General features: G+C 41.8%; 1 protein-coding gene across 2 annotated transcripts in view; it reads right to left on the minus strand.

Moving 5' to 3' along the window:
- Positions 1 to 433: 433 nt before the first annotated feature.
- Positions 434 to 24,554, minus strand: part of acvr2ab (activin A receptor type 2Ab) — a 36,590-nt gene continuing 12,469 nt past the window's right edge. The window contains exons 2-12 of one of the 2 annotated variants that reach the window (XM_029134254.3): positions 20,808 to 21,015; positions 19,756 to 19,889; positions 18,407 to 18,561; positions 14,628 to 14,651; positions 9,552 to 9,695; positions 9,287 to 9,430; positions 6,816 to 6,961; positions 6,621 to 6,735; positions 6,405 to 6,543; positions 6,180 to 6,310; positions 434 to 5,747 (exon numbers count right to left, since the gene is read on the minus strand). In XM_029134254.3, coding sequence (XP_028990087.1) covers positions 5,553 to 5,747; positions 6,180 to 6,310; positions 6,405 to 6,543; positions 6,621 to 6,735; positions 6,816 to 6,961; positions 9,287 to 9,430; positions 9,552 to 9,695; positions 14,628 to 14,651; positions 18,407 to 18,561; positions 19,756 to 19,889; positions 20,808 to 21,015 — 1,535 coding nt within the window. In that variant the 3' untranslated portion in view covers positions 434 to 5,552. The remainder of the gene's footprint in view (positions 5,748 to 6,179; positions 6,311 to 6,404; positions 6,544 to 6,620; positions 6,736 to 6,815; positions 6,962 to 9,286; positions 9,431 to 9,551; positions 9,696 to 14,627; positions 14,652 to 18,406; positions 18,562 to 19,755; positions 19,890 to 20,807; positions 21,016 to 24,554) is intronic. The other variant, XM_029134262.3, reaches the window with a different exon arrangement.

Consider the following 24,554-nt stretch of genomic DNA (forward strand, 5'->3'; position numbering starts at 1 on the left):
TTCAATGATGGGCTGTAAATAGTTTCCTGAAAAACTCCAGCCATTGCTTTCACTTTAGGTTTGGAATGCTGCCATCTAGTGGCACATCTCTGCAAACACCATTAACCTGTAAAGATGGGGCAAAGGGGATGTGGGTGTCACTACAAGGTTAACTAAGGCTAATACTAAATACTGTTTAATACAGGGTCAAGTAGTTGGTGATTTCTGAAGTGGATATCAAATGAAAAGCTTATAGCCGAGTTTAGGGTTTACTGCTACATTCTAATAGTAAAGTTTCCCACAGACTTTCTAGGTATTTATAAGTGTTGTAGTGGTTTAGTGGATTTGATTGGTATTGTGCCAAAGGTTTACTGGTATTTAAATTGGGCATTTCCTTGTTCACTAAATTACCCATAAATGCAAACAATGAGTCATGGAATAAAAGCATCAGCAATCACAATCTAAAAACACATTTATTTACACCACGTGGATCACTTCAGCTGATAAAAACCATGAGCCATGAGTCACAGCGCTGATCAGGGATCAATCCTGTGTCCGTTGCGATAATGTGTCCAGGGTTTCTGAATGTTTTCTATTCGTGGCCATGTTTTTTTCCTGCCCCCTTCACTGGGGATCAGAGGTCAGGGTGAGAGGACTCACTCCTGCTCATCCAGTGGGATGCTTCTGGTGCACTGTCTACACGTTTCCAGTCTGATATCCCAGAACTATTTTGTACATTTCTGCCAGTTATAAAACAATACAACCAAAAAATAAAACATGTTTCTACATGCAACACACAAGAAAATAAAATTGCATCGGACTATTCCAGCCTTGAATCCCAGAAACCCTGTGAGCATCATTACCATCACAGACAGCAACGGGAGATCCTGGATCAGCGCTGCAATTCCAGAGCCTCGGAGAAATGTGGGGTCAAAAACGCTTGAAGTGTTTTTGTTTTGTAGAAATTTAAGGCCTGGCAACCAGACGTATCTTGCTGCCAAGACAGTCTTGGCGGCGAGGTCACCAGAGTTCAATGTTTCCTCTAAAATTCTTACCAACAGTAGGAAAAAGGAGGTGATTGAGATGCTGGAATGATTTACCTATAGGTGATGATTGGATTGTTACACATGGAGTATTGCAACTGCTCTTAAAGAACTTTAGAGTTTCGTCAAATGCAATGGAAGGGCACCCAAAGCGGTTCCTTGAGGAACACCCCACCCTTGATGCTGATGGAACCTTAAGTGCTTTCTTTCCTTTCGGTAAGTACTCCAATGAGCCTCTCGCTTTCAGCTTACACAAAGCTCAACGTGTTTAGCATATTTAAAAGGACAATTATTACGCTGCTGGGCCAGGCCCCACTGAATCAGAACACAACAAAAGTAGAAATGAATGTAGAGGAAACACTGAAGTTCAACACGCACTTATAAATATTCAGCTCAGAGTATATAGTTAATACAGGTATTTATGTTCTCATGTCTGTACAGATTCTAGACTGCTTAAAGTAGTGGGGGCAACAAGACACAAATGTTTCACTTGTAGTTTATATGCACAGCACTGAGGTGCTGGGCCAGAGGAGGTCGAGACAGAAACAAGTAAAGCCTGCACGCTGAGGAAACCCAATCACAGAGGTTCACATGAAGCTCAGATTCAACATTCAGCTGGCTCAGGACAGCAGCACAACAGCTCGGCTTTGTCTGCAATCGTCTGGACAGACGAAAACACACAACCGAGCTCTGATTCTGGATGAACTAACATTTCTGTTCAGATTAGGAGCCCGTGAAAAGGCTGCTTGTGGACATTTTGGTGCTTGTTAACTGAGCGAGTGCCCGTTCTGCTCTGCCGTCGGCGGCTGAAGGTCCATCTCCTGCTTCATCTCAGTCAAAACAGGTTCACATCTTTACCAGGTAACTGTACAACACACAAGGTGTATGAATGGATCTCTGCATGCGGTTTTACTAGTTTCTAGAGCGACGGGGCACAATCACACGAAACCAGCCGAACGCAAAGCCCTCTAAAGTTAAACAGAGCCGGGCTCAGTCCAAAGTACACACAATACTGGGATCCAGGAGTCTGAAGAACATTCACTCTCAGTTGTTTGTCCATAGACTGAATAGAACAAGCACGTTACACTTTATATCTTTTTTGAATCACTGAAAGTATTTCCTGAATTCCAACCGAGCGCCCACCCCCACCCCTAACGGCAAACATGGGCCAACTCTTACAACTTATTTCTGAGTTGCACTTAAGCTCTGATCCCCCAAAACCCTCAGGCCTGTAAATTAAAAAATAAATACAACATATCAATATGCAAGGTCACGGATTAAAAAAAATGCTACAAGTTATTTGTGTGTTTGTATATATTGAAAGTCACTCCTGCAGCTGACCCCACAGACGTGCGGGGTAGTTTGCGGCACTGGTTGCATATAACTCGCTAGAACTTAGAAAAGCATAGTACTGGATCCCTGAATGGTATTTGTCGATCTGGGCCGGTTTCTCAGGTGCAGTTTAAGCTCAAACAGTCACCCTGTGGAACTGGGGCTCACCTCCAACGAAGCACTGTGTAGCTGATGGCTTCGTCAACTCTACCAGCTGCTTTGGCAGAAAACCAGCCAACTTTTAGAGGCTGCTGGGTAATACTAAGGGTAATACTGCTGAACTGCCCTGTACGTGTTACACATTACTGCCATTTAGTCTTCAACAGTACGACACTGATGCAAACAAGGAAACACCTTAAGCTTATTTTATAATATTTAAACATGAGTGCACTCAGAAAAAGAATCCCCCAATCTGGAACTTCACACCCGATTCACAAACTAGTTCCTTTTCTATACAGTTGAGATTTTGGTTTGGTTGAATTACTTTCTACCCCAGAGGAATCCCTGTGAGTGAGGTAGTGTTTATTGAAGGGCAGCTGGGGTTTTGCACTACTGAGCATCCCTGACTGTTTTGTGAGGACTCGTTTTGAATTAAAGGTGAAAACAGCAGCGGCAAAAGGAAGAAATACTAATGTACTGTAAATGTGGAGCTACAGTAAGTAAAGAACAAAACGATGGCTTCCACTTCCTTATGCATGTATGCATGTGCATTTTATGCAGCAAAAAAACCTAATGAAAACTGCTGTTGGTTAGTCTAACAAATTTTTAAATGTGATGTATATTTGGCTTGTTCAGATATTGGAGACTCCACTGTTTGATGTATAATACAAGATGTTTTGCTTTCATGCCCCGTCCCAGTCTCAGTCATTTCTACAGTACTATGTTTGCTTAAAATTTATTTAGGTTATTGTCCTGAACGCAGAATGGTTTGAAGGAAAGAGGTTCCTCCATAATGAGTATTTCTGGGTGCACCGCTTGATTTTAAACTGTATCAGTGAAACCGTCCCAAAGTTTGAGGAGAGACTGCAGGTCTGCCGGCACCAGTGTTCAAAATCCCTCAGAGGAAATAATGACTCAAAAATGTCATTGTTGCCTTGACAGCAATGACAAATACATCCGTTTTGCCTGACATCTACAAGAGTAACTAGTATGGGTATGGTCAAATGGCACCGGGATGAAGAAAGAGATAGGGGAGGTGCTCGTCTCAACTTGCTGTTAGCCGTGTGATGGTGGGGTTAGTGTCAAAAAGTCGCAGAGCCAGCAGATCGTTGCTTCTGTTAGTTTAGTGTGTGTGTTCAACTGGGGAGACAAAACGCCCGTATAGAACTTTAGAGAACTAAGTGACACCGGACGTCTACAAGTTGAAGTCTGCCTGGATTAAAAAAAAAAAAAAAAAAAATCACAATGCTATCGCAAATGTGTGTTACAGTAGTTGACCAGACACCTTAACTGCGGGGGAGGTAACCAAGGCCAGACCAGATGCTTGATACCAAAGGGGCTGGAGATACCAGCTAACTCACCACATTCATTCTGCTTCTGATGACTTGGAGCTGGTTGAGTGTGCATACTAACTGGCCACGAACCAGCCTCAGTCCTTGAGATGGGACTGCTTGGATTTAGTACTAACATTAGATTTAGGCAGGTCCAAAAGCCAGCACAGACCTTTGTTCAGAGCCGACTGAACCCTAACAAACAGAGACGAGACAAGATAGGAAGCGTAAAAGTCAGAAACAGGTGAAGATGAGCAGGAAGTGAGGAAGTGGTAAGTAGCAAAGATTCCTGAGGTGTATCAAAAGAGAGCAGAAACTCTTGATAGTTGTCCAAAAGATGTGTGCACTCAAATCAAAAGCAGGCTGGCTCAGCTAAATCCAGGTCCACTTCCAGAGTAGGGCTGGGTACCCCAGAAACAAACAATTTGATGCTAGACTCAACCACTGTGTCATGTTAATCAGCTTTCTCTACAAGCAACCAGACCACATTTAGCCGATTTCAGAGTGTGACTGTCTTGAAGCGATTTAATACCTTCAGATTTGGTACAAATACCAAACACGAAAGGTGTCATGACTCGATACCCAGCACTAATCCAGACAGATATAAATACAAATACTGTATATCCAGATGGCCAAAATCAGGCACGTCAACAGATATTATTTGTCTGCTGACACTTGACACGGCAAACCCAAACAGAAAAATCACTGTTCACTTACAACTTCATCTGGGGGGAACTTTTCCCTATTATCAAAAGAGAAAATCTCAAAGAATGTAAAATAAACCAACAACAGGAGAAAGATATTAGTCAAATGTCTGAGTGAAGCAAACCGAGAAAGAGCAGAAGTGTGTTTTCATTGTGTATGGCCATGAACATGGAGGCTTGGCTGACTACATTACCCATGAGCGCCATGGCTGACAGCAGATTGTTTGAACGTCATGAAGAGCCAAGGTTGTCAGCTGTGACTGTGAACAGGGAGAGTGACTAATTTAAACTGTGTCCATCTGAACTGAGGTATACCTGGTTGAAGGAGGTTTATGGTTCTTATCGTCGTAATGCTTGAAAATGGACCCCCCCCCCGTTAAAATAAGCTCGATTACCAATGTCTGGGTCCATAATACATTATGTACAGCAGCAATACACTATAAACATTCAGAAGCCGTTGCTTATTGGCAGAACGATAGTCGTTTCTTCAAAAAAAGAAAAACAAAATTCACACGAGAAAACAGCAAATGTATGGAGAGCCAGGTGCTCGTCTTTTTTCTGTTACACTAAAATGCACTGAGAGTCCTGTGAAATTCCTCTGCAAGATCTTCTCTCTCCGTAGAAAACCGAGCAGAACAAGCCGCCCTCCTGTGTGTGTGTATGTATATAAAAACAATACATGACAAAAGTGTTTGCTGAGCGTCGTCATCCCAGCGTGTCAGCATCCTCAGTGACGCCGTTTGGAAATATCCTGAACCTCCAGTTGAGAGTTTCCACTGGTAAAACGTTAAAAATCCTCAGGCACACATATCAAAATGAGGTGGATATAAACTGATGTGATGACGTGGGCACAGGGTGTTTCCTGAATGCGAGTAGCGGCCCACACTAGGGGGGGAGGGGGTGCAAAAGCAGAGAAACTGAGAAAAGACAACTACGCCAGCCAACCAGGGCTGGCCGTTCATCCATGTTTCTGCGAGCTCGTCCGGTTTCAGCCACAGGGCCGATCATAAGCTGGACTCTTTGGGAGGGAGGTCCACATTGGTCACCATGGTGACAACCGTGACAATCTCCTCAGGGCCAATGATGGGGGCTTGGCGCTGCATCTGGCCGATCCGCTCCTCGACGCAGCCGGCCGACAGCCGAGCCTCTGCCTCGTGGTCCCAGCAGTCCTCGATGGTCTCGCACAGCATGGCCATACCCTGAAAGAAGGAACAGGTCTGCATTAAAGTTTCTCCTTTCTCTTTTGTTTGGTTTGTCCTTTGAAGGTACAATATGAGATGCAGAACAAACACAAAGGAATCAAACTCTTAATTTAGTTTCTGTCATATGTGATTGATGACACATTCTTCTACTCTGCGACACAGCAGTGAAAAATTATCCAAAACAAATGTCACATTTGATTATCTGCCTCAGAATTTAAGTCATGTTGTAAACACTTCACTTTCTTACTTAACTTAAATTGATTAGTCCTTTCAGTCATTTATCATGTGAGAATGTGTAGCAGTACAATAAATAAAGAAAATAACTTTGAACAAACAAAAAAAGTTTCTAAAGACTTTTCAAAATAAACCCTGGTGGTGCTTTAACTAAGGACATTCTGGCACCAAACCAAGTTCTCGGCTGCCGCTCACCGTGTGTTTCTGCCAGCAGTCCCGCAGGCAGGGCCGCAGCTTCTTATGGACGACGACCTCCTGCATGTCCTCCAGAGACGGATGTTGACCCACTTCCTCTTCAAACGGGAGCATGTACTCGTCCACTGGGCCTGTTACAACGCCACATGTCCCAAATGACAGCATTAGCAATGATGCTACATGGAAAAACAAATGAAACTAACAACTGGAAGCAGTCGATCTCACCATCTGCGGCGGTGCATCGCGCTGCCAGCTCCCAGAGGACGAGGCCAAACGCGTACATGTCGATGCGCAAGAAGGAGTCGCGCTGGAAGTTGATGGCACCCTCAAGAACCTCGGGAGCCATGTAGCGACGCGTTCCCACCTAGAGATGTCAGGCAAACACCTGTGATGTTTATGGACTTAGTAAGGCAACAGTTCAGGTCAGACTCTACACTTTACCTGTCCGTGTGTGTCTCCTGCTGATTTTCCAGCCTCAAACTTTAGAGCGAGGCCGAAGTCAGCTATGCAGGCGGTGAGGTTGCTCTTCAACAGTAAATTCTTGCTCTTTATATCCCTAAAACACAAGAAGAACGAGTAAACCCCCCGGTCTCAGGTTAGGAGCAGACTCCATGCTACATGAAAAGATCTTTGTACCTGTGAGCGATGGAAGGCTTGTGTCCTTCCTTGTGCCCCGGGATGTCTTCATGGAGATAGGCCAGGCCGCGGGCCGCTGTCTGGGCGATGTGGCAGAGCTCGTTCCAGGACACCACGTTGGCCTTCAGGTAGTCCGTCAGGGAGCCCTGGACAAATAAACACAGATGAACGTCTCTGAAGTCAAAAGCTAAAGCTTTCAGGTCGATGGCAGGACTCAAGCTGTTTTCATGGTGAAATAACCTGCTTAACACATTTGAGAATGTGGCAGATTCATGTTAAAGAATAAATAACAACAAATAATAATATGGTAATGGCTGATTTGTAATGATTCCCACCTCTCTAGAGCATGCAGTGTTTCCATGGTAACAGCAATACCCCTAATGGGTGGAAATTCACTGTGGCCAGAAATGCAATTCACAAAAGACTCAGCAGTAAAATACTCAACAGCTTCCACAGAAAATGACATCAGAAGTTTAAGAATTTAAAATTCTCTTTACCAAATAAGTTATTTAATAAAGAAATAGAAATGCAGCCTGATATTTATATTTCATAATATATACATTTCAGTACATGCTCAGTTACATTTTTGTCACTTGTTGTGAAGCAAACCTCTGACACAATTATTGTTCATAAATAACAGATCTGATAACATTTAATTATTATGTGGTATTATTATTTGTGTCTGTATTTATCAGGTAAAGGCTTGTTAATAATGGACCCTCCTTCAAAAACTTGCTTCTACTTCTGGATTGTTTTACTACAAATGAAATGCATAGTCATACAGCTTTAACACCCTGATCGCATCTGGAATCGTACGTTTACATTTAAATCCAACTCTTCAATGTTTAAGCAGCTCTTATGTAATGTGCAGTATGACCAACATGATACAAGGTCACTTCTGGCAGAGCCAAAGACACATGTAGTTACAGGAAGTGTCCACCTGGGGGCAGACAGGACCAACAGATGGAAAACTACTGAACCTCTAGTTTTCTTTGTATTCAGTGCTTAAAACAGTGTTCACTTCTGATCGTTTGTACAAATACACATTTTATTCACTAGATCACATTCAAAAGGAAAACACGGACAGCTCCTGGTATCCATGCATTATCCCAGATCTGAAAGGATTGAAACACAGGGAGTTTTGGAGGGGCTTGTAGCCTTTGAGGCGAGCCAGTGCATGCTACAGATGCTTTGAACCCTCACAGAGAGAGCAGCTTAGATGCATCAAACGCCGAGGCATAAATCAGCTGTCAATGACTGTTCAACTTTGCAATAGCTGCTCAAGCTGTGTTACACAAGTTAAGGTTCAGTCAAAACGGAGGTCCAAAAGTTTGACACCTGTTCATGGGGAGAAAGCTCTCAGGTCAAAGGCTCAATTATAAATCTTAAGACGACTTCTTAATGAATAATTACAGTACAAGCCTCACAAGGCATTTGACTGTGACACTGCCAGTAGAATAACCTTTCCTAAAACTCCATTCACACTAATATCTTCAATATTATTTCTACTTTCAGCCTCTACAAATCAGAAAAGCACCTGCAGCACCTTAGAGTTTCACATTTACAAGTTAGATTTTGCAGCCCTTATTCATTCAGGAAGGTTTCTTAGATTTGTGGCCTTACTCAACCAAGTGTAAAAGAATTACTCCCCACTTCACTGGTAATGACCCTCCAAACACAGAGGCACTTAAGAGTTCTGCCTTCCCAAAGACTGTGTGAAAGCAGGAGTGAGTCAAGTCTACCTTTTCTGGAGAAGAATTGTTTAAAAAAGTCCAGAATTAATTAATTTATTGAATTAATTACACTGAAATGTTAGATCTTGACAAACCATTAATATAATGTGTCAGTCTGGGACTGTTTTTGCAGTGTTTGTACCTTCCTGCACTGGGGGTAAATAAAAGGAATGTGGACGTCTAGAAACGTGTATAGTCCAGAAAACAAGATACTCAAGGTAAACTAAGAGCAAAGTGTTGGCAAAGAAAAGCTGCTGAGCGAGAGAAATCAGAGGAGAGCTGAGGGATTCTTTACAAGCGGTCAGATACTGAATGATTTTTGATTCAGGAAGTGCTACGTTTACCCCAAAGACATGTTTTAAGGTTAGCAGAGTCGGGTTTATGATGAATGTGCTGTTCAAATGACAAACTGCAGGAATCTGGTGCTTATATGGCTAACCTGAACCACCCGCCACCTCATTGACAGTAGATTAGGCCAGTCTGTTCTGACGGAGGAGGTTATTAGTGGGATATTAGGGGCCATGTAAATGAGAAAATACTTTTCTTTCTGCTGCTGCTGATTTGATTCACACAAGTTCATGTTCAGGCAGACAAATTAAATGACTTAAATAATTGTGCAGATACTGTATATTTACTTTATTCAGAAACCCATCACCTCCCAAACTAGTGTGCAGACACCTTTTCTTGGAGAACCTGTCAGTCTTTTATGATGGTTCATCTCCATCTCCTACAGCATACCTTCTCGTGGTAGGCGGTGATGAGCCACAGCTCCAGGTCCAGGTTGTTGTTCCTCTTCTCCACGCCTAGGAAGTGGAGGATGTTGTCGTGCTTCATGCCGCTCACGCTGTACATCTCGTACTCGTTCTGCCAAGACAGCTTGTCCTGAACGAGAGCGAGACAGAGGCCAATGCAGATGTTCACTTTTGCGTTATAAAGCAAATATATAACCATGTAAAACACATTAAAACTCACACTTCTAGGGGGGAGTTAAAGAGGCTGATACCTGAATTGGGAAGATCTTAACAGCCACGTATTCACTCAACAGCTGGGCTTTCCACACACATCCGAAGCGCCCCCTGGCTTTCACCTCGATCAGCTGCAGTGGTTTGTGTCCCAAAACAGGGGATGGGGGTGAGGGTCCAGGATCCTGCAGAGAGGGCAAATAAAAAGAAAAGTAAAGAGAGGGGGCAATGTTATTCTTCTCTTTGCAGAGCATTAAAATAACACTGGCTTACACTGAAGGTGACCCGGCTTTTGGCTCAGGGACAACATGCCTGAGAAGCTTAGACCAGCACAATCACCATCATCTCCACATCTTAAATCACAGCTTACATTTATAGACTCACTTTTATGTGGTGGTGCTCTTCTCTTTTTTTTTGTTGCATTAATACTGTTTTACTCTTTTTCAAATGTGGTGCCCCCACCCTCTATTTGTTTCACGGCTCTTGTTTGATTTATCTGATTGTTCAAGCACTTTGGAAAGTCTGTTTAAGAAAGTGCTGCATATTTAAAGTCACTATCTTTGTTAGTGTGGGTTTTTTAAAAAGCGAGGACACAGTGAACCAAGCCGAGTTTAGATTAATTCATTTAAAATTCAATCAAAAGCCCAAGGGCTATGTTTGCTTTAGTTCACAAAACTGGAAGTAGACTGTTGCCAGTTTGAAACCAATGAGGGGAAAACAACGTGGAGAAAGAACTAAAACCTTCACTGCCCCTCAGCAAGACACACGATGAGCACATGAAGCTTTTATATAGATGAATGTGAAACGTCTCAAAAACATTTAGGAGGATTGTGCCTAAAGCCAACAGGTCAGAGCTCAACAAAAGTGAAAGCAAGAAGGCCAAGTGTTCCAAATCTAAAATAGGTTAAATACAGCTGGTGATCAGGATTAAGCTGATCACTTTCACATGTGACTTCACAGAGAGGAAGGATAGAGGGTGAGAGAGAGAGAGAGAGAGAGAGAGAGAGAGAGAGAGACATGCAGCAGGGGAGTCACATTTCCAAAGGATAAAAGGTGGAGGAGAAAGGCTAGCACATGACGGATGGCCTTTGATGAAACCAGATACGCTGCTGTAAAACCTCGACTTTACCTCCGTGCCTCTATCTCTGCCGTCATAAAAAAAAAGGAGTCAAAAGCTTTGTCCCGGCAACGTCGACAATGTTCGTGTTTTTACTTGAACTGAAGGCTTTGATAAGCTGGAGCAAGTTTCAACACCCGAAGGCCCACTGAAATTCCATGTTAAATCAAAGTTCACACCCGTCAGTCCAGTGGTTCTTCTAACTTACTGTAGAATGATGCCCCATTTGTTTGCAACAGATACAAGTGACAAAAAGGATTTATCAACACACCACCAATTAGACGTGTCGTGTGTGGAGTGAGAAATAAAAAGGTACATTAGGACACAGACACACAGAGACACACACACAGACACACACTACCTTTGCGTAATTTACTGCCAAGGTTCTGGCACTCACTCTTTGTTAAAGACAAACATTGGTGATATCCAAGTCTTCCCACTGTGAAAAATGAGCTAAAGCTGTGCTACCAGGCAAAGCCAGAAGCATTTAACAGCACCAGTAATAAAACAGAGAGAAGCGGCTTCAGCTTTTACCGCCTGTCCTGACAAGATTATTGTAGCTGTAGAAGCCAACTGTATATCACTTCATAGAGTTTATGGGTTTGTTTTTATCAAGCGGAAATTGGACGCCTGGTCATGAACTTTGGCCTTCAAAGCATTTTAACTGACTATGAAAGTAAAAACCATTTTGTTCCTCTACTCTTAAATATCACTGAACAATCCAGTCTTGTTATAATAAAAAAAGACATTATGATAAACTATTTTCTGGCAAGCATAAATCAGGTAAATTTATAAAAGCTGATAACAAGCAAAGTAAGGAGTAAACACTGGGAGATTAAGTTTACATTATGGAGAAAATCAGTTTATGTTAGCGAATTGCGCTTTTTATTATAACAGGTTATGCAACAAAGCTGATAAGTTCAGCTGATAAATTCAATATCGCTTTAAGGACGTTATCTTATGTATAACAAACATCACATCCTGCTGCTGTGTTGTTTTTTAGATCGATCCCTACATGCGGCCGGACGTAGTCTGAATGCTTAGTGCTTTTAATTTGAAATTTTCTCTCATTATCATTTGAGCATGCGGCTAATAATCACCACCCAATCTAACTCAGGTTGTAGTAGTACACAGGCAGCAGCTGCACATATCTGCTGAATTACCAAGCAGTTTAATTCAAGTAAAAGGAGAAACTATTTGTTTTTTGGGCATAAACATGGATTAGGCTGTCGGTGTCTTGTTGTGCAGGGGGAACAGGGCATTCGAGTGGGAACTGCTATGTTTACTTAAGCTTTTCTCCTCTAACAGAGAGCTACGAGGTAGACCTGCTGTCTCTACATTCGGCTCTCACACTGAATGCCAGCCAAATGATGGGGAAAATTACCCACGCTGGTGCTGAGGTTGGATTACAGAGCGGCCCAACTGCTCCCAAGTTGGCACCTTGAAAAACATAGTCAAGAACACCCTGTACCCGCCAAAATAATAAATGTAGCCTTTCACCGAAAGGGTCCTGTACACATGGTCAAATGTTGAATTTGAATAAATACTTCCTGGCATCAAAAATACATTTTTCTCCATATATATATATTCACTTTATATCAGAAACTTGCAGTTTGCAGTTTATGAGTGACCCTCATTGATTTATCTGCTGCAGTCCAAGGATGTGGTGCTTGGCAGGCTGTAATTTTAGACCTCGCCTACAAATGTACTCTGTCGTTCAGTACCAGTGTTGGAGCTTAAAGAATAATCCAACAGCCAGTAAATCCATTCAGATACACACAGACCTGCAGACAGGACACAAATATGATATTGGAAGACAATGATGAACTGATGAACTTGAGAGGCTAACAGTCCAATGTTAGGCCATGGTAATTAACAGAATACTGCATGTACAAGACAAATAGGTCCATGTAGAACTGAAGAGTTGCATGATAAAATAATTTGTAAAAGTAAAAGTCCTCCCATGCAAAGCATGTGGCCAGCAACACTTCTGCGAGACAAAAAGAACAAAGTCTTTTCTCAGCGTCTCTCCCTTTCTTATTGTGTTTTACATCTGTTACCTGACCCACTTTAGAGTTCTCAGTACATGAGATGATGAAATTCAAAAGGAGGCAGTATTTGAATTTGCAAATTTTAAGTGCTTTCTCCCCAACACTTAGTTGGCTGTAACTGTGAGAGTAATTTCAAACACAGTAAATAAGGAATGGAATGCAACAGTGAAGCAACCGTGACCTTACACCGGTACAAAAGAATAATTATGTCCCAGAGGAAATTCAATGTGACAGGGACCATGATAAAGCGAATAAAAAGGACGATCTACCTGCATACGGAGGAGAGCTGTCAATGAAAATGGGCCAGCACTTTTTACTGAAGGACTCCCTCAGCACCACTTCTGTTCCACTTGTAGAAAATGACCAAAACCGATTCAATAACATTTATTGAGCTTGTTGTCTGAACATATTATCATGATCTAGAGTTATTTAAAAAAAGAGCAGGTAATTATGCAGCTATTATGTTCATCCACTGCTCAGTTTCAGGCAGGATTTAAGAATTTCTCTTCAAAATCAATGACTTCTGTGTTTTCTTGAAGTGCATACGAAAAGATTTCCAGCACATCTACAGTGTGTAGCGGTAATTTCATTTTGGGATATTATTCAGACCAGAAGAGTATTTTAACATGCAGATCACAAAAAGCTGCAGAACTGTCACAAAGACAAATTCATGTGAATATAATTTTGACTGGAGATTACGCTTGAGCAGCACCTAGACCTGAGAGTGGTGGCCTGATCCTCTGCACCACGTATGTCATCAATACGCGAGAGAACCTGAGAGAGGTTTCAGTAGATTTACTGCAGGCATCTAAGATAATCCTGACGACGATGGAGTCTAAAACAAGTTACTTCGGGATTAGTTTCTTTCTTTGTCTGCATTGTTCCTGATAACCCCCGTCTGTCTTCCGCCGTTGGCCTGACACGGCGGCCCAGCCCGGCTCGATCTCCCTCAGGAGTCACTGGATCTCCTGTCCGATCACAGGGCGCCATTGCCTCAAACGGGGGCAGATTACACTTAGTCAGCAGACCACAGGAAAGAGGAAAACAGAATATGCTGCTTCGCGCTTCTTTCCAACCCTCAACCATCTCCCATGGCCTAATCAAGTTACGCCTTCGTCTATTACATCAGAACAGGTCCTTTATGTCTGGTTTGGTGGGCCCTAGTATACATGACATACCATAATCAAAATGCCAGGTTTGATAGTCATCCAAGTGCAACGGACAGTTATTCTAAACTCTAGCTCCCAAAACATCTCTGTAAAGGTCATCTCTTGTTGATATTAAACTTTAGGCCATATTAAAAGACAAAAAGCTGTTGACATGACCTTAAAAAGAGCTAAAGTCTGGCCTGGCACCACTCCAGAGAGTCTGGGTTTCAGTTTGGGAGCTCTCTTGTCTTTTTTAACATTTGTAGAGACGTTTATGCTCCTACTACAATATAATGGGTTTATTCTCTTAAACTTAACTAACACCCCAACATGAAAAATGTTCCATATAGATAAGTGGCAATGTTCCTACTTATGCAAAATGTATTAGGATTCCTCTTCAGACTGCATGAGATGGAAACGCTTGCTGCAGGTTCGCTTTCTCTGCATGGGAAATATACTGAGCTATAGGCTTAGCAGACACGCTTCTACTAACTGGGTCACAACACACGCACACAATACTTACATAAACATCACAGGTGGACATTCATACAAAAGAGGGGGCTGCATTCGGAGCAACATTGGCCACTTTCCACCATGCACAATACATTTTCAACAGAGAACTAAAAAAAAAAAAAACATCCATCCATGCAACAAACCCAGGCAGGAGAAAAAAAGATTTCTGAAAAGAAATAAAAACACTAAACGGTGGTCTGGGATTGAGGTGGAGAATCATACCAAGCTCTGAACCCAAAAGAGAGGGAAAGAATAATAGTGTTTCAATTTCAATTAAACCGCTCTTACCTCCACCATAATGTGAAAGGCGTGCTTGTTGAAAAGGAACATAAGAAGCAAACAGAGAAATTATTGCTATTTTCTGTTAGTGGATGAAATTGAGGCAGATAAAAGGTAGGAGACGATGGGCTGCCCCTGGACAACCTTGTTCTCCCTTTGTAGTAATAAGGTTTGAAAGCTAGGGTTTGCTTTGCTCTGGTCTGTGGTGTTTGTCAACCCAACAGGCTCAAGCGAAGCATTTATAAGCAAGGCACCTAAGACAAGATGGAATATTTGAGGAATTAAGTTAATCCTCTTAAGTAATGCAACTTAAAAATGTTTGAGTAAATCTAAAAGACTGAGGCCAAACGTGGATTATGGACATGGACATATGAAGGTTAGAGAATCAGCAGCCTGACAACACATACATGGAACTGTCAACGATGTGATGGGTTAAGAATGAGAATGAAAACGAAATCCTTACACAGATTTACAGGGTACAAGAATCACACACAGAAGATGAGCCTCTCCTTCCCTTTTATGCTAGTGCTCAGAGATTTCTCGTCTTCAAGCTTATAAAACTTAAGAACAGTCAAAACGCAAGGACTGAACATCTACAACTATTCCTCACTCTAAACATGTGGATTGGATGTTTTGCATATGAACATATGTTCATAACAGGTTGAGTGAAAAAGCATAAAGAAAATATAAGCTGGTGAATCAAAATCACAACTGCTTAGAAAAACATTTCATCTCTATAACAGTATGGTTTCAAAGGCTTCTGATTAACGTCCGCCTGTCTTTTAAAAAGCTGCACAGAGACAAACAACATGCAAGCAGCTCCATAATCAAGCAGTTTATGAGATTTTGGTCAGAATCGATCAGATGGATAAAGATGAGAAAACAGGCTTCAGGTAGAAAAACATGTCCAGACTTAAGTGTAAGTGCTCCAGGCCTCTTCGTGTGAAAGCAACAGCTCTGTGTACTCAGACAGAATCAATTCCAGTTTGCCTGCCACTCGCACTGTGATGTAAATAATGGAGACTTGGTGACAAATATGCAGTCTGGGATGGACCAGGATCATAATGGCATAATGACTGTGAGCAGGCAAATTATGCTTCTCTATGTATCACAGAGGATTTGATCGTTCTGAGGGTTATAGAGTCTGTGTAGAAAAGCAAAAAACATACAGTGTGAGAAATCTTGGGATGATAGTCCTCCAAGTATCTTATACACATAGGGCACAAAACGCTTGCTTTTTACATTCACTAACACCTAAATAGAAGCTATAATAAATCTATATGATCCCTCTTTCTCTCCAGCTGCTGCTCATTTATGACATGATCATTACTCCAATTAGAGATTTAAATTTAATGTGCACAGTGGTGATAGCAATTTAAGAAATACAACCCTGTCCATAGATGTAGTTAAGGAACAATCTATTACAGCAGACACATTTAATGGCTTCCTTTACACACTGGGTGCTGCAAAGTCTAACTAACAACATGTATAAAATGTGTTACTGACACATTATAAACACATAACTGAGTACAGAGCATCATGCTGTAAAGATGCAACACAGTGCAGTACTTTCACACTACAGCTATAAAACCTGTGGGTGTTTGTCTGATTCCGGAGGTTCTACCTGTTTATATTATATTATAGGCAGATTAGATGTTTTGACTTTTTAATGAAATATCAAGAAATTCATAAACTGTTACTATTATAGCTTGGTTCACAGAAAGAAACAAAAAAACAAAACAAAAGATACATTTGTTTTCTCAAGCATTAGTTTGGCTAAAGCTGTAGATTTTGTTCATTTTTCATATTTCTAACATCTCAGGATCCTGAAATATCCCCCAGTGCCTGCTTACATAAATGATTTCATCAGGCAGGTGTTGCACACAAGCTAGCGCAGTAATTTGTAGTGGAACAGAAGGTGTTTGTGGAGTGTTTTTACTCTCAGCCGTGTTAAGAATTGCTAGGAGCTGTCCTCGATGACTCTCCAGGAGTGAGCTGTTTGAGTGATTGTCAGAGTCACCTCTGCTTTTTATAAAGACCCGCCTGTGGTGCAATACAAAAACACATTCTTCAACACCAACCAATAATAAATAAATAAAGAATAAAATAAAAAGGACTGAAATAAATCCCTCCACACGTCCCTGCTGCTGTAGCCATCCATCTCCTCCAGATGACTTCTTTTTTTTATCTTATATTGAAAAACCAGATTTACGGACACCAGCCTGTGTACGGGCATCAGACAGTGTCTTAAGTCTTCTATAAGGAGCGAACGAGTAGGGCTGACATCTCCTGTCCTTGTGCAGCTGCTCATTCATACATGCCATGTGATTATACACATTCAGCGTGACTTCAATTATTCCATCCTGGCAATTGTTTTTCCACTTGATTTTAACTGTTCTTTTCTTTGCCCCCAGGGTATCATTATCTGTTTTCGGACAAGGTAACACGTTTCATAAAAGACCGTTTCAGTCTAAACGCTGTTGTCCTTCCAGTGCCCATCAGAGTTTGCTTCCTGATTTCATTGTGTCCGTTCCCTTTTCTATGCTTTAGAGCTGTGCAAATACAGTAAGTTAGTTCAGAGAACTGCACGTCTCTCTTCCCTCCCCTCCCCCACAACCACCCACCCACCACTGTCCTCCGAGGCAGTGCTGCAAGAGTCTGTGTTTAGTTTTGTTTGCCTATATAAAGTCTCATCAATAATGCAGCGGCCCCTGACTCCTCTTCCATACGGTGGAAGCTCTGCATGGGTTTTCTTTTTCCCCTGCTGCCGAACAGCAGAGAATATAGCTGTACTGCAGTCAGGTTGAAACTGCCTCTGAACCATAAAAACTAAATTAATAAGGAACTTATTAAACAGCCTTGCTCTCACTCATACGCAGGACAGAGACCCAAGAAATGTTCAAAAGTGATGAAATCGGCCAATTCAATCCAAGAAATGAAAATGATCAAAAGCACAGACATGATTTGAGATAGAAAATGTTTTTTTTTTCACTCTTTTTTTCACAAACCAGCTGTGGAACAATCATGACAGAACAGAAAAAGGTTAAAGAGTTTGCGCTTTGTTTACTGCAACTGTTGCTGTTTTGCAAACTGCAGCTTTAAATGTGATGGATGTTGATAACTGAACATGAACTCTTAGGGTCACCCAATAAGACATATGCGTAATATACAATCCCAACTACATCCCGATTATGATCATCACCTGACACTCTTGTGTGCTGCAGTCTGCCTGAAATGAAAAGAACCAGGGCTGCTCTCATCCTTCTACACAACTTTAGAAGAAGAAACTGAAAAAAGCAATTATCCCAACATAAACTCTCTGCACAGTGTGTCCGTTCTGGCTTTGTCCCTCTGCTGCACAGGCCACAAAAGGCCAAGGCTGTTTCAGTCCACTGAGAAACTAGATCAGCCATGGAGCTGAAGGTTGGTTAAATAGAGAAGGCAGAGAGCAGTGTTTTACTGTTTCATACTGTAAAAGTCTCTTTTCATAAGCTAATGAGCATCGATTCATGTAGGAAATAAGCATCAACAAAATCGACTAAAGCTGAGCCAGATTATATCTGCAATAAATTACATAGTGCATACCAATATCAAGCTGTGGATTTTTTAATTATTTTTTAAAATATACACCACAGCCCCTGCCACTTACTTTGACCGATAGATTGAATATAGACAAGCTACACTGATGAGCACTGTGAAACAGAAATGAGGACGAGAAGACAAAACACTGGCTGCAGTTGACATACGTTGATTATCTTTCCTGATTTCTGTTTACATCGCTGACTTACATGTGTGGGGACGAGTGCAGCTGGATAAGCCAGTTTGTGGTGTCTCCACATCCAGAAGGAGAAGAGGACCACAGCAGCCAGGCCTATGATGGGAATCAAGGAATAAAGCAGAGTGCTCAAGAGCGGGGGCTTCGGAGGAAATGGGTTGGAGGTGGCTGTGGACAGAGTGAGAGAAGAGCACAGAAATTTATGAGTATGGCATGTTTTGTATTCACGGAAACAAAAGCAAAGCTATGAAATATCAAAAGCTATGGACACTGTAAGGGAGAAATTGCAGCACGCCTGACACTGCGTTACATCTTCTGCCACTGTGCTTAGGCGCCATATCAATGCACACGCACACATGCAGCAGGATTAGCAAATCCATCTCGTGACATATCGTAATCTGCCTGCCCAAAATAAGTTCTACTGTGAACTGTGTGCGACCCTGGAGGAGTCACTGGGCGACGCCTGCTGGCTCAGCCTGTCCCCCCATCACAACGTGTGACAGTCTGATTCGGCAGTGCTGTCAAAGTGCAGACGCTCCAAAACAAGCACCACTGGCATCCTTCGGGCAGGGACAACACGGGGGGGGGGGGGGTTGAGCCGACAGGCTACACCAGCTGCATGCTGGGACTCCTGTTTTCCTCTACAGGGTGTCTCCACGTTTCAGAAAGTCACATTTAAAGCAATTCAAAGAGACAGACTGGCTGTTGGACAATTTAGCTGAAAAGGCAAGTGCAAGGACACCACTTCAGCCATTAGCTGGTGAACACACACAAAATCATTTTTTATGGTTAAGGAAATGATATTAATTTGCAAAGAAAACATTCACACCTGACAATCAGTATTGGTCATTAAATCCTTCAGAAACCTCCCCCCGAGGGTCCTGGTAAATTAACACTTTGCTAGTCGCTTTTGTCTAATTTCAAGCTCGTTTGCATTATTATTGGTCTTTCAGTGCAGTTTAGTGTGCAGCTTGATTCAGTGTTGCTTTGTTTGGTTCATCTATTAATATAAAGGCTCAATGTTAACACCTTAGGTACATACAATGTATTTAACAATGAAAAGCCTTTATACAATACTAACAGGATTTCACTCTATTCTTAAAAAAGTGTTCTATTATTTATGCCAATGTTTAATATGTTTGTGCCACATTTGAATGAGGAAACAACAACTGCCTAATTACTTTTTATATTATTCCTCAAATCTTTAAAGATTTTTTAAGACCTGAACATCCTCACTACCTCACAACCATCGTCTGTGTATGTGGAAAAATCCGAGTTGGGCGATATTTAGTTGCAAGCCGAGGTAGGTGAGGTTATTTTACTGGAACATTGCTGTGCGTGTGCATGTTGGAGTGTACATACTGTAGGCGGTTGTATGGTGCGGGTCGCTTGGTGGGGGCGATTCAGGGGCGTAGAGAAACCTCTCGTTGCACATGTTGCCTTCGCAGCAGCAGAAGAACACTTCGGGATTCTCCTTCCTTTCCACACACTCATTACTGCAGAGGACAGAGAGGTGGGAAATCAAAAAAAAAACTGTTGGAGGAAAAACCCACTGGCAAACCTTTGCTCACTTTTCCTCTCGGCACACTGCAAAGGTCATGGAAGCTTATTTGTACAGCAATTGAGTGTGCACACGAAGTCAGGTCCAACAAACACATCATCTGCATGTGTACCCTCGAGAAACGCATGATTCTCAGTGCACGCAAAAAGCAGGTAAACACATCATCCCCTTTCTCTCAGCTGCCTAGATGCTTCAGATCTTCAGATCAATACATGAAAGAAAATCATTTAGAAAATAACTCCTACACTAACAATCAAACACTCACACGCACACACACACACACACACTTTCTTTCACACTCACACAGTCATCAGATAAAAGCCAAAGGAAGTGGCAGCCGCCCTCGACTTGCTCTGGACTCTCCAGGGAGGAGAGGCGGCGCCGTCTGAGGAGAGGTACCCAAACTGTGCGTGCTGCAGAATCTACAGAAACTTTATCGTTCGACAATCAAAGGAAAACTCATCTGATGCCAAGTTAGTGTTCTAAGCAAAAGGAAAGTGGAAAAATATCACGTGTCTGCTGCTCTCTTGGTTGCATGAACAAGCTTGAAGCCATTTTTCCTAGAGATTCACAAAACAATTTAAACTTCACTGGCCTGTGGTAATTAAGTGACCCATTCAGATAGGAAAGCAAACAGGAGGACAAAAACTGTGCTCAATGTCATTTCAAATATGCTTAGAAACCTTACGACAACCACCTTTTGAGGACCTAAGAGCTACATGAAATGGAACACACAAATGAACTAAAAATAGAAAAACAACAACTGAGGACCATTTTTAAAGTGAAAGTGGGCAGCAGTCCAGCTGTGTGCAAAGCAAAAGGGTTAGGAAACGATAAACCGCCTATGCGTTACCTGTCGTAGCAGTTGACGTCGTCCAGCCAACAGCCCTGCTTAACTATCTCCACCGTGCCGGAGACATTCTTCCATGTGGCGAAACAGTGCCGCCGCTTGTCCTTCTCGCCGTAGCACGGCTCAATACCACTGCGGTTGGTGCGATCCTTCTCCCAGCTGGAATTGTAATAGACACACTCCTGAGTCTCTGAACGTCCCAGGATGGCACCTTGAGAGGACAAAGGAGACATTTTTAATTTATAACAGAAGGCCTGTGTTATTGTGCATCCAACCACTGTTCTCTACTTCAAGTTCACAACAGCCATTAAGTATTTTGATGGGTAAACAGCCAAAAGCAGCTTCTCAGTTTGTGGGTTTACGATGCACAAGGGCTGAAAGACAAAAACGTTATTTCCCTCCTGCCTCTGACAAATACTACTTTGTTTTGTATCAATAGTTGATGGAAGGAATTTATTTACAGCCAGAAGAATCAGATACAGTGAAGTCATAAAACTTTTTTATAACTGTTCCTAAGTGCTTTAGAGTCAATACACCAATAAAAAATGAAAGAAATTTCAAGATGAACAATAAAAACCAGCCAGGCATCACTGTCAAAAATAAAGCTATAGAGACACAAAGAAACAAGGGAAAAAAAGGAAAACGTTCTCTTTGAATCTAGATCGACTTCCCACCCTTGCTAAAACAAAACAGACCCTGATTTCCTGTGAAGGAACGCAGGCAGCAGGTTCTGGCGAACTGATATCCAGGGAAATGATTGCATGACAGCTTGACAGTTTAGCATTGCAGCAGCCTCTCATCACCTGTCGGTGAGTTAGTCCAGTTTAGACTGCTGACAAGCCTGATACTCAGCCTCTGTTCACTTGCTTCCTGGCAATGCAAACAGTTCAGTCACACAGGAATCCAAACCTTCTTCCCAAGCAACATTTGGTTTATGCACCGTCCCAAGATGTCAATGTTGAATATCTCATTTGGATGCACCCAATATTATAAGGAAATTCAAGCCTCGACTTTAAAATCCAACCATTTAAGCTGCTTTATCATGATAATACAGATCTGAGTTGTCTTCCTTTATTCGCAGACATTCCAGAGTTACACATTTTAATGGGCTGCCTTTTCCTTTCTACTGTGAAAACGTGACCCATTTGTGTGAAAGACAGCTCATACCGTCCTGGAAAGGGAAGGCAGTGCATGTGTTGGTCAAATGGCCATGAACTTCCTGAGGCTGTTGAAAAATAAGTTTGCAATCTCCTTTGTTTTGTGGACAAAACCGATTTAATCTGTGAACCTCACAGGCTGCATACTGTGTGCCCCTCAGGCTGTCTTTGAGAACCGAATATGGGCGACTGCTTTTCTTTTAGAGTTAAATCCTGCATTCTGGGGGGCCCTGTTAAGTTATTAAGAACAAGTCACACTAAAACAAATTCCCCAAAATAAAAAAGCCAAATTGCCTACAATATATTTTATTCATGTTAAATTCCATTTTTTTATTCTTCCAGTCTGTTATAATGTAATCTCCTTTTCATATTGTTGCTTTCAGCACAATAATTTTACACAAAAATGCAGGACACAAAGAACAATGCTGTCATTTAAGAGATCAATAAATACTCAGAGGAGGCACGTGTCTGTCCTGACTGTGGCCAGGAGAAGCTTCCATAAATTAGGACTCAGCTCGAGTGATGGCAGTTAACTTTCGGAAGATCATGTATTTTTCAATGAAATGTCTCCTTAAGTAAAGCCAAACCGGGGCCCAGAACCTCTGCAGGTCTCTGTTCAATGACATTAACAGCTGCAGATGGAAGAGAGAAGTGGAGATTGGCCATTTCACCAGCAGACAAGGTCACCGTGCCTCTTAGCAGCATTGACGGCATTTTCTCTCGTCAAATCCATTTCCCATGAAGCCTCAAACTATTCACAGCAACAGGTGCAACTGTGAACTGTTGCCTACATGATTGAGAGCATATGGCTAGGGCAAAAAGAGAGGATAGGAAAAACAGTCTGGGCTTTGATTGAGCAACAGTTAAAAAAAAATCTTGCAGGGCTAAAAAAAAAAGTGTATTTCTATAAAAACAAAAGTTAACAATGATCACATGAATACCACGTATGGACCAAAAACATCTATGTATTAATCCATGTGGTTTCTCCAGAATAGTAGTTGCAGTGTGTTATACTTTTTTGGAAAATAAAAGATCACCATGACTGCTTCACACTGATGCAAACAAAAGTTGTGAAAACAAGGTTTGTGAGCTGCAAATTACTGCATTAGCTGGGGGGTAAAAAAAAAATCAAGCCAAGCTAAAAGGAAATTAAATTCTTTTTTTCCCCAACACAAACTGCTGCCAAGATGCCCTTGAGCAAAACACTCAAATCTGTGGAAATTAGGTGTGAAGCACAGTTCTTGAAGAAGTAGCTCTTCCTGTCATAGCTATTAGGAAAAATACCCTTAAGAAAATAATGAAAATAATATATAGTGTTGAACTCGAGGGCTTGATGTGAACCCTGTGATACTGCGTAGTCCCTTAAGGGTGTGTAGCTCCAACCACAAACGTGGAGGTTCTGAAAATAGAGGTGTTGTTTGCTAATGATGGAGAACAATGACTGAAAAAGAGGGCGGTTACATATAATTTTCCAACCATGATGACCCGAAGGCAGAAAATTGCCATTGTCCTTAAATAACTTAACTCAGTGTAGTACAGTTATATAATGATGTGCACTGTGAATTTGGTGAGTTTACCCACTCCATCAGGCCTTTTAGCAGTTTAAGTGTCTATTGTACGGTGCCTGGTTTCTATTCATTCCTTTTTTCATGGATGGGGATGAATGTGTTGTTCCCTTCACTGACCCTCGTGGGAGCTTAAGGCGCTAATGATGGAGAGGTATGTGGAGGCAAAGCGGAAGGGTCGCTCATTAGCCACCTCTGTGTAACGCCATTAGCCATGCTAACACTGATCCCCACGGATGTTGCACCGAAGTGCTTGGCATACGCAATTCCATTTTACTCGGAGTCATTTACAGATAAGGCAGGCCAGGATAAGTTCCTGTTCCATGCCTCTTACAAGAAAGTCATATTTTGTAAGAGTCTAAACAAACCAGGGCAATGTGACCAACAAGTCAATAGTGCTAAATAATCCACATTTGTTGAAGTTATAATATCAAAGTACAAGTACTGTGAAACTATTAACCCAATTAAAAGAAATGCTGAATATGTTCCAGAATTGTTGAGTTTTTCTACAAAATTACATAAAACCGTGAAAAATAATCATGTGATTATCTAAAGTACCCTTTGTATATTTTATCGCAAAACTTAGATAGATATTTTCTTTACTAAAGTATATGGAAAACCTCACATTTGACCTCAAACAATGTTTGCTTTTCTTACAATATGCTTGATTTGATCTGCTGCACTTTTATTTTTTGGCCCATTCCTTGAGCAAAGCGTTACATCAACTCAGAATGAAATCCTCCCCAATGTGAGCAGAAATCGACAGAAAGACTATAATATAGACTAAAAAAAGTCAATCATTTTTACTCTTCAGCAAAGACATGCTGCAACACCTCCACAGTTTCATTGATAATGCTTTCATTCAGGTATTACACAGTGTGAAAGAGCTGCAAGCCATGTGAACTGCAAATACAGCGCCCCATTATAAATACAGCCGTTAAGAGCTCAAATCAATCACCTCTCTGAAATGAGGTGACAGTATATGCAGGCTGCCTATACCTCCGTGTGCCAAAGGTGGGCAAAAGAAG

This window comes from Betta splendens, chromosome 2 (genome assembly GCF_900634795.4).
Source record: "Betta splendens chromosome 2, fBetSpl5.4, whole genome shotgun sequence".
Taxonomy (NCBI): domain Eukaryota; kingdom Metazoa; phylum Chordata; class Actinopteri; order Anabantiformes; family Osphronemidae; genus Betta; species Betta splendens.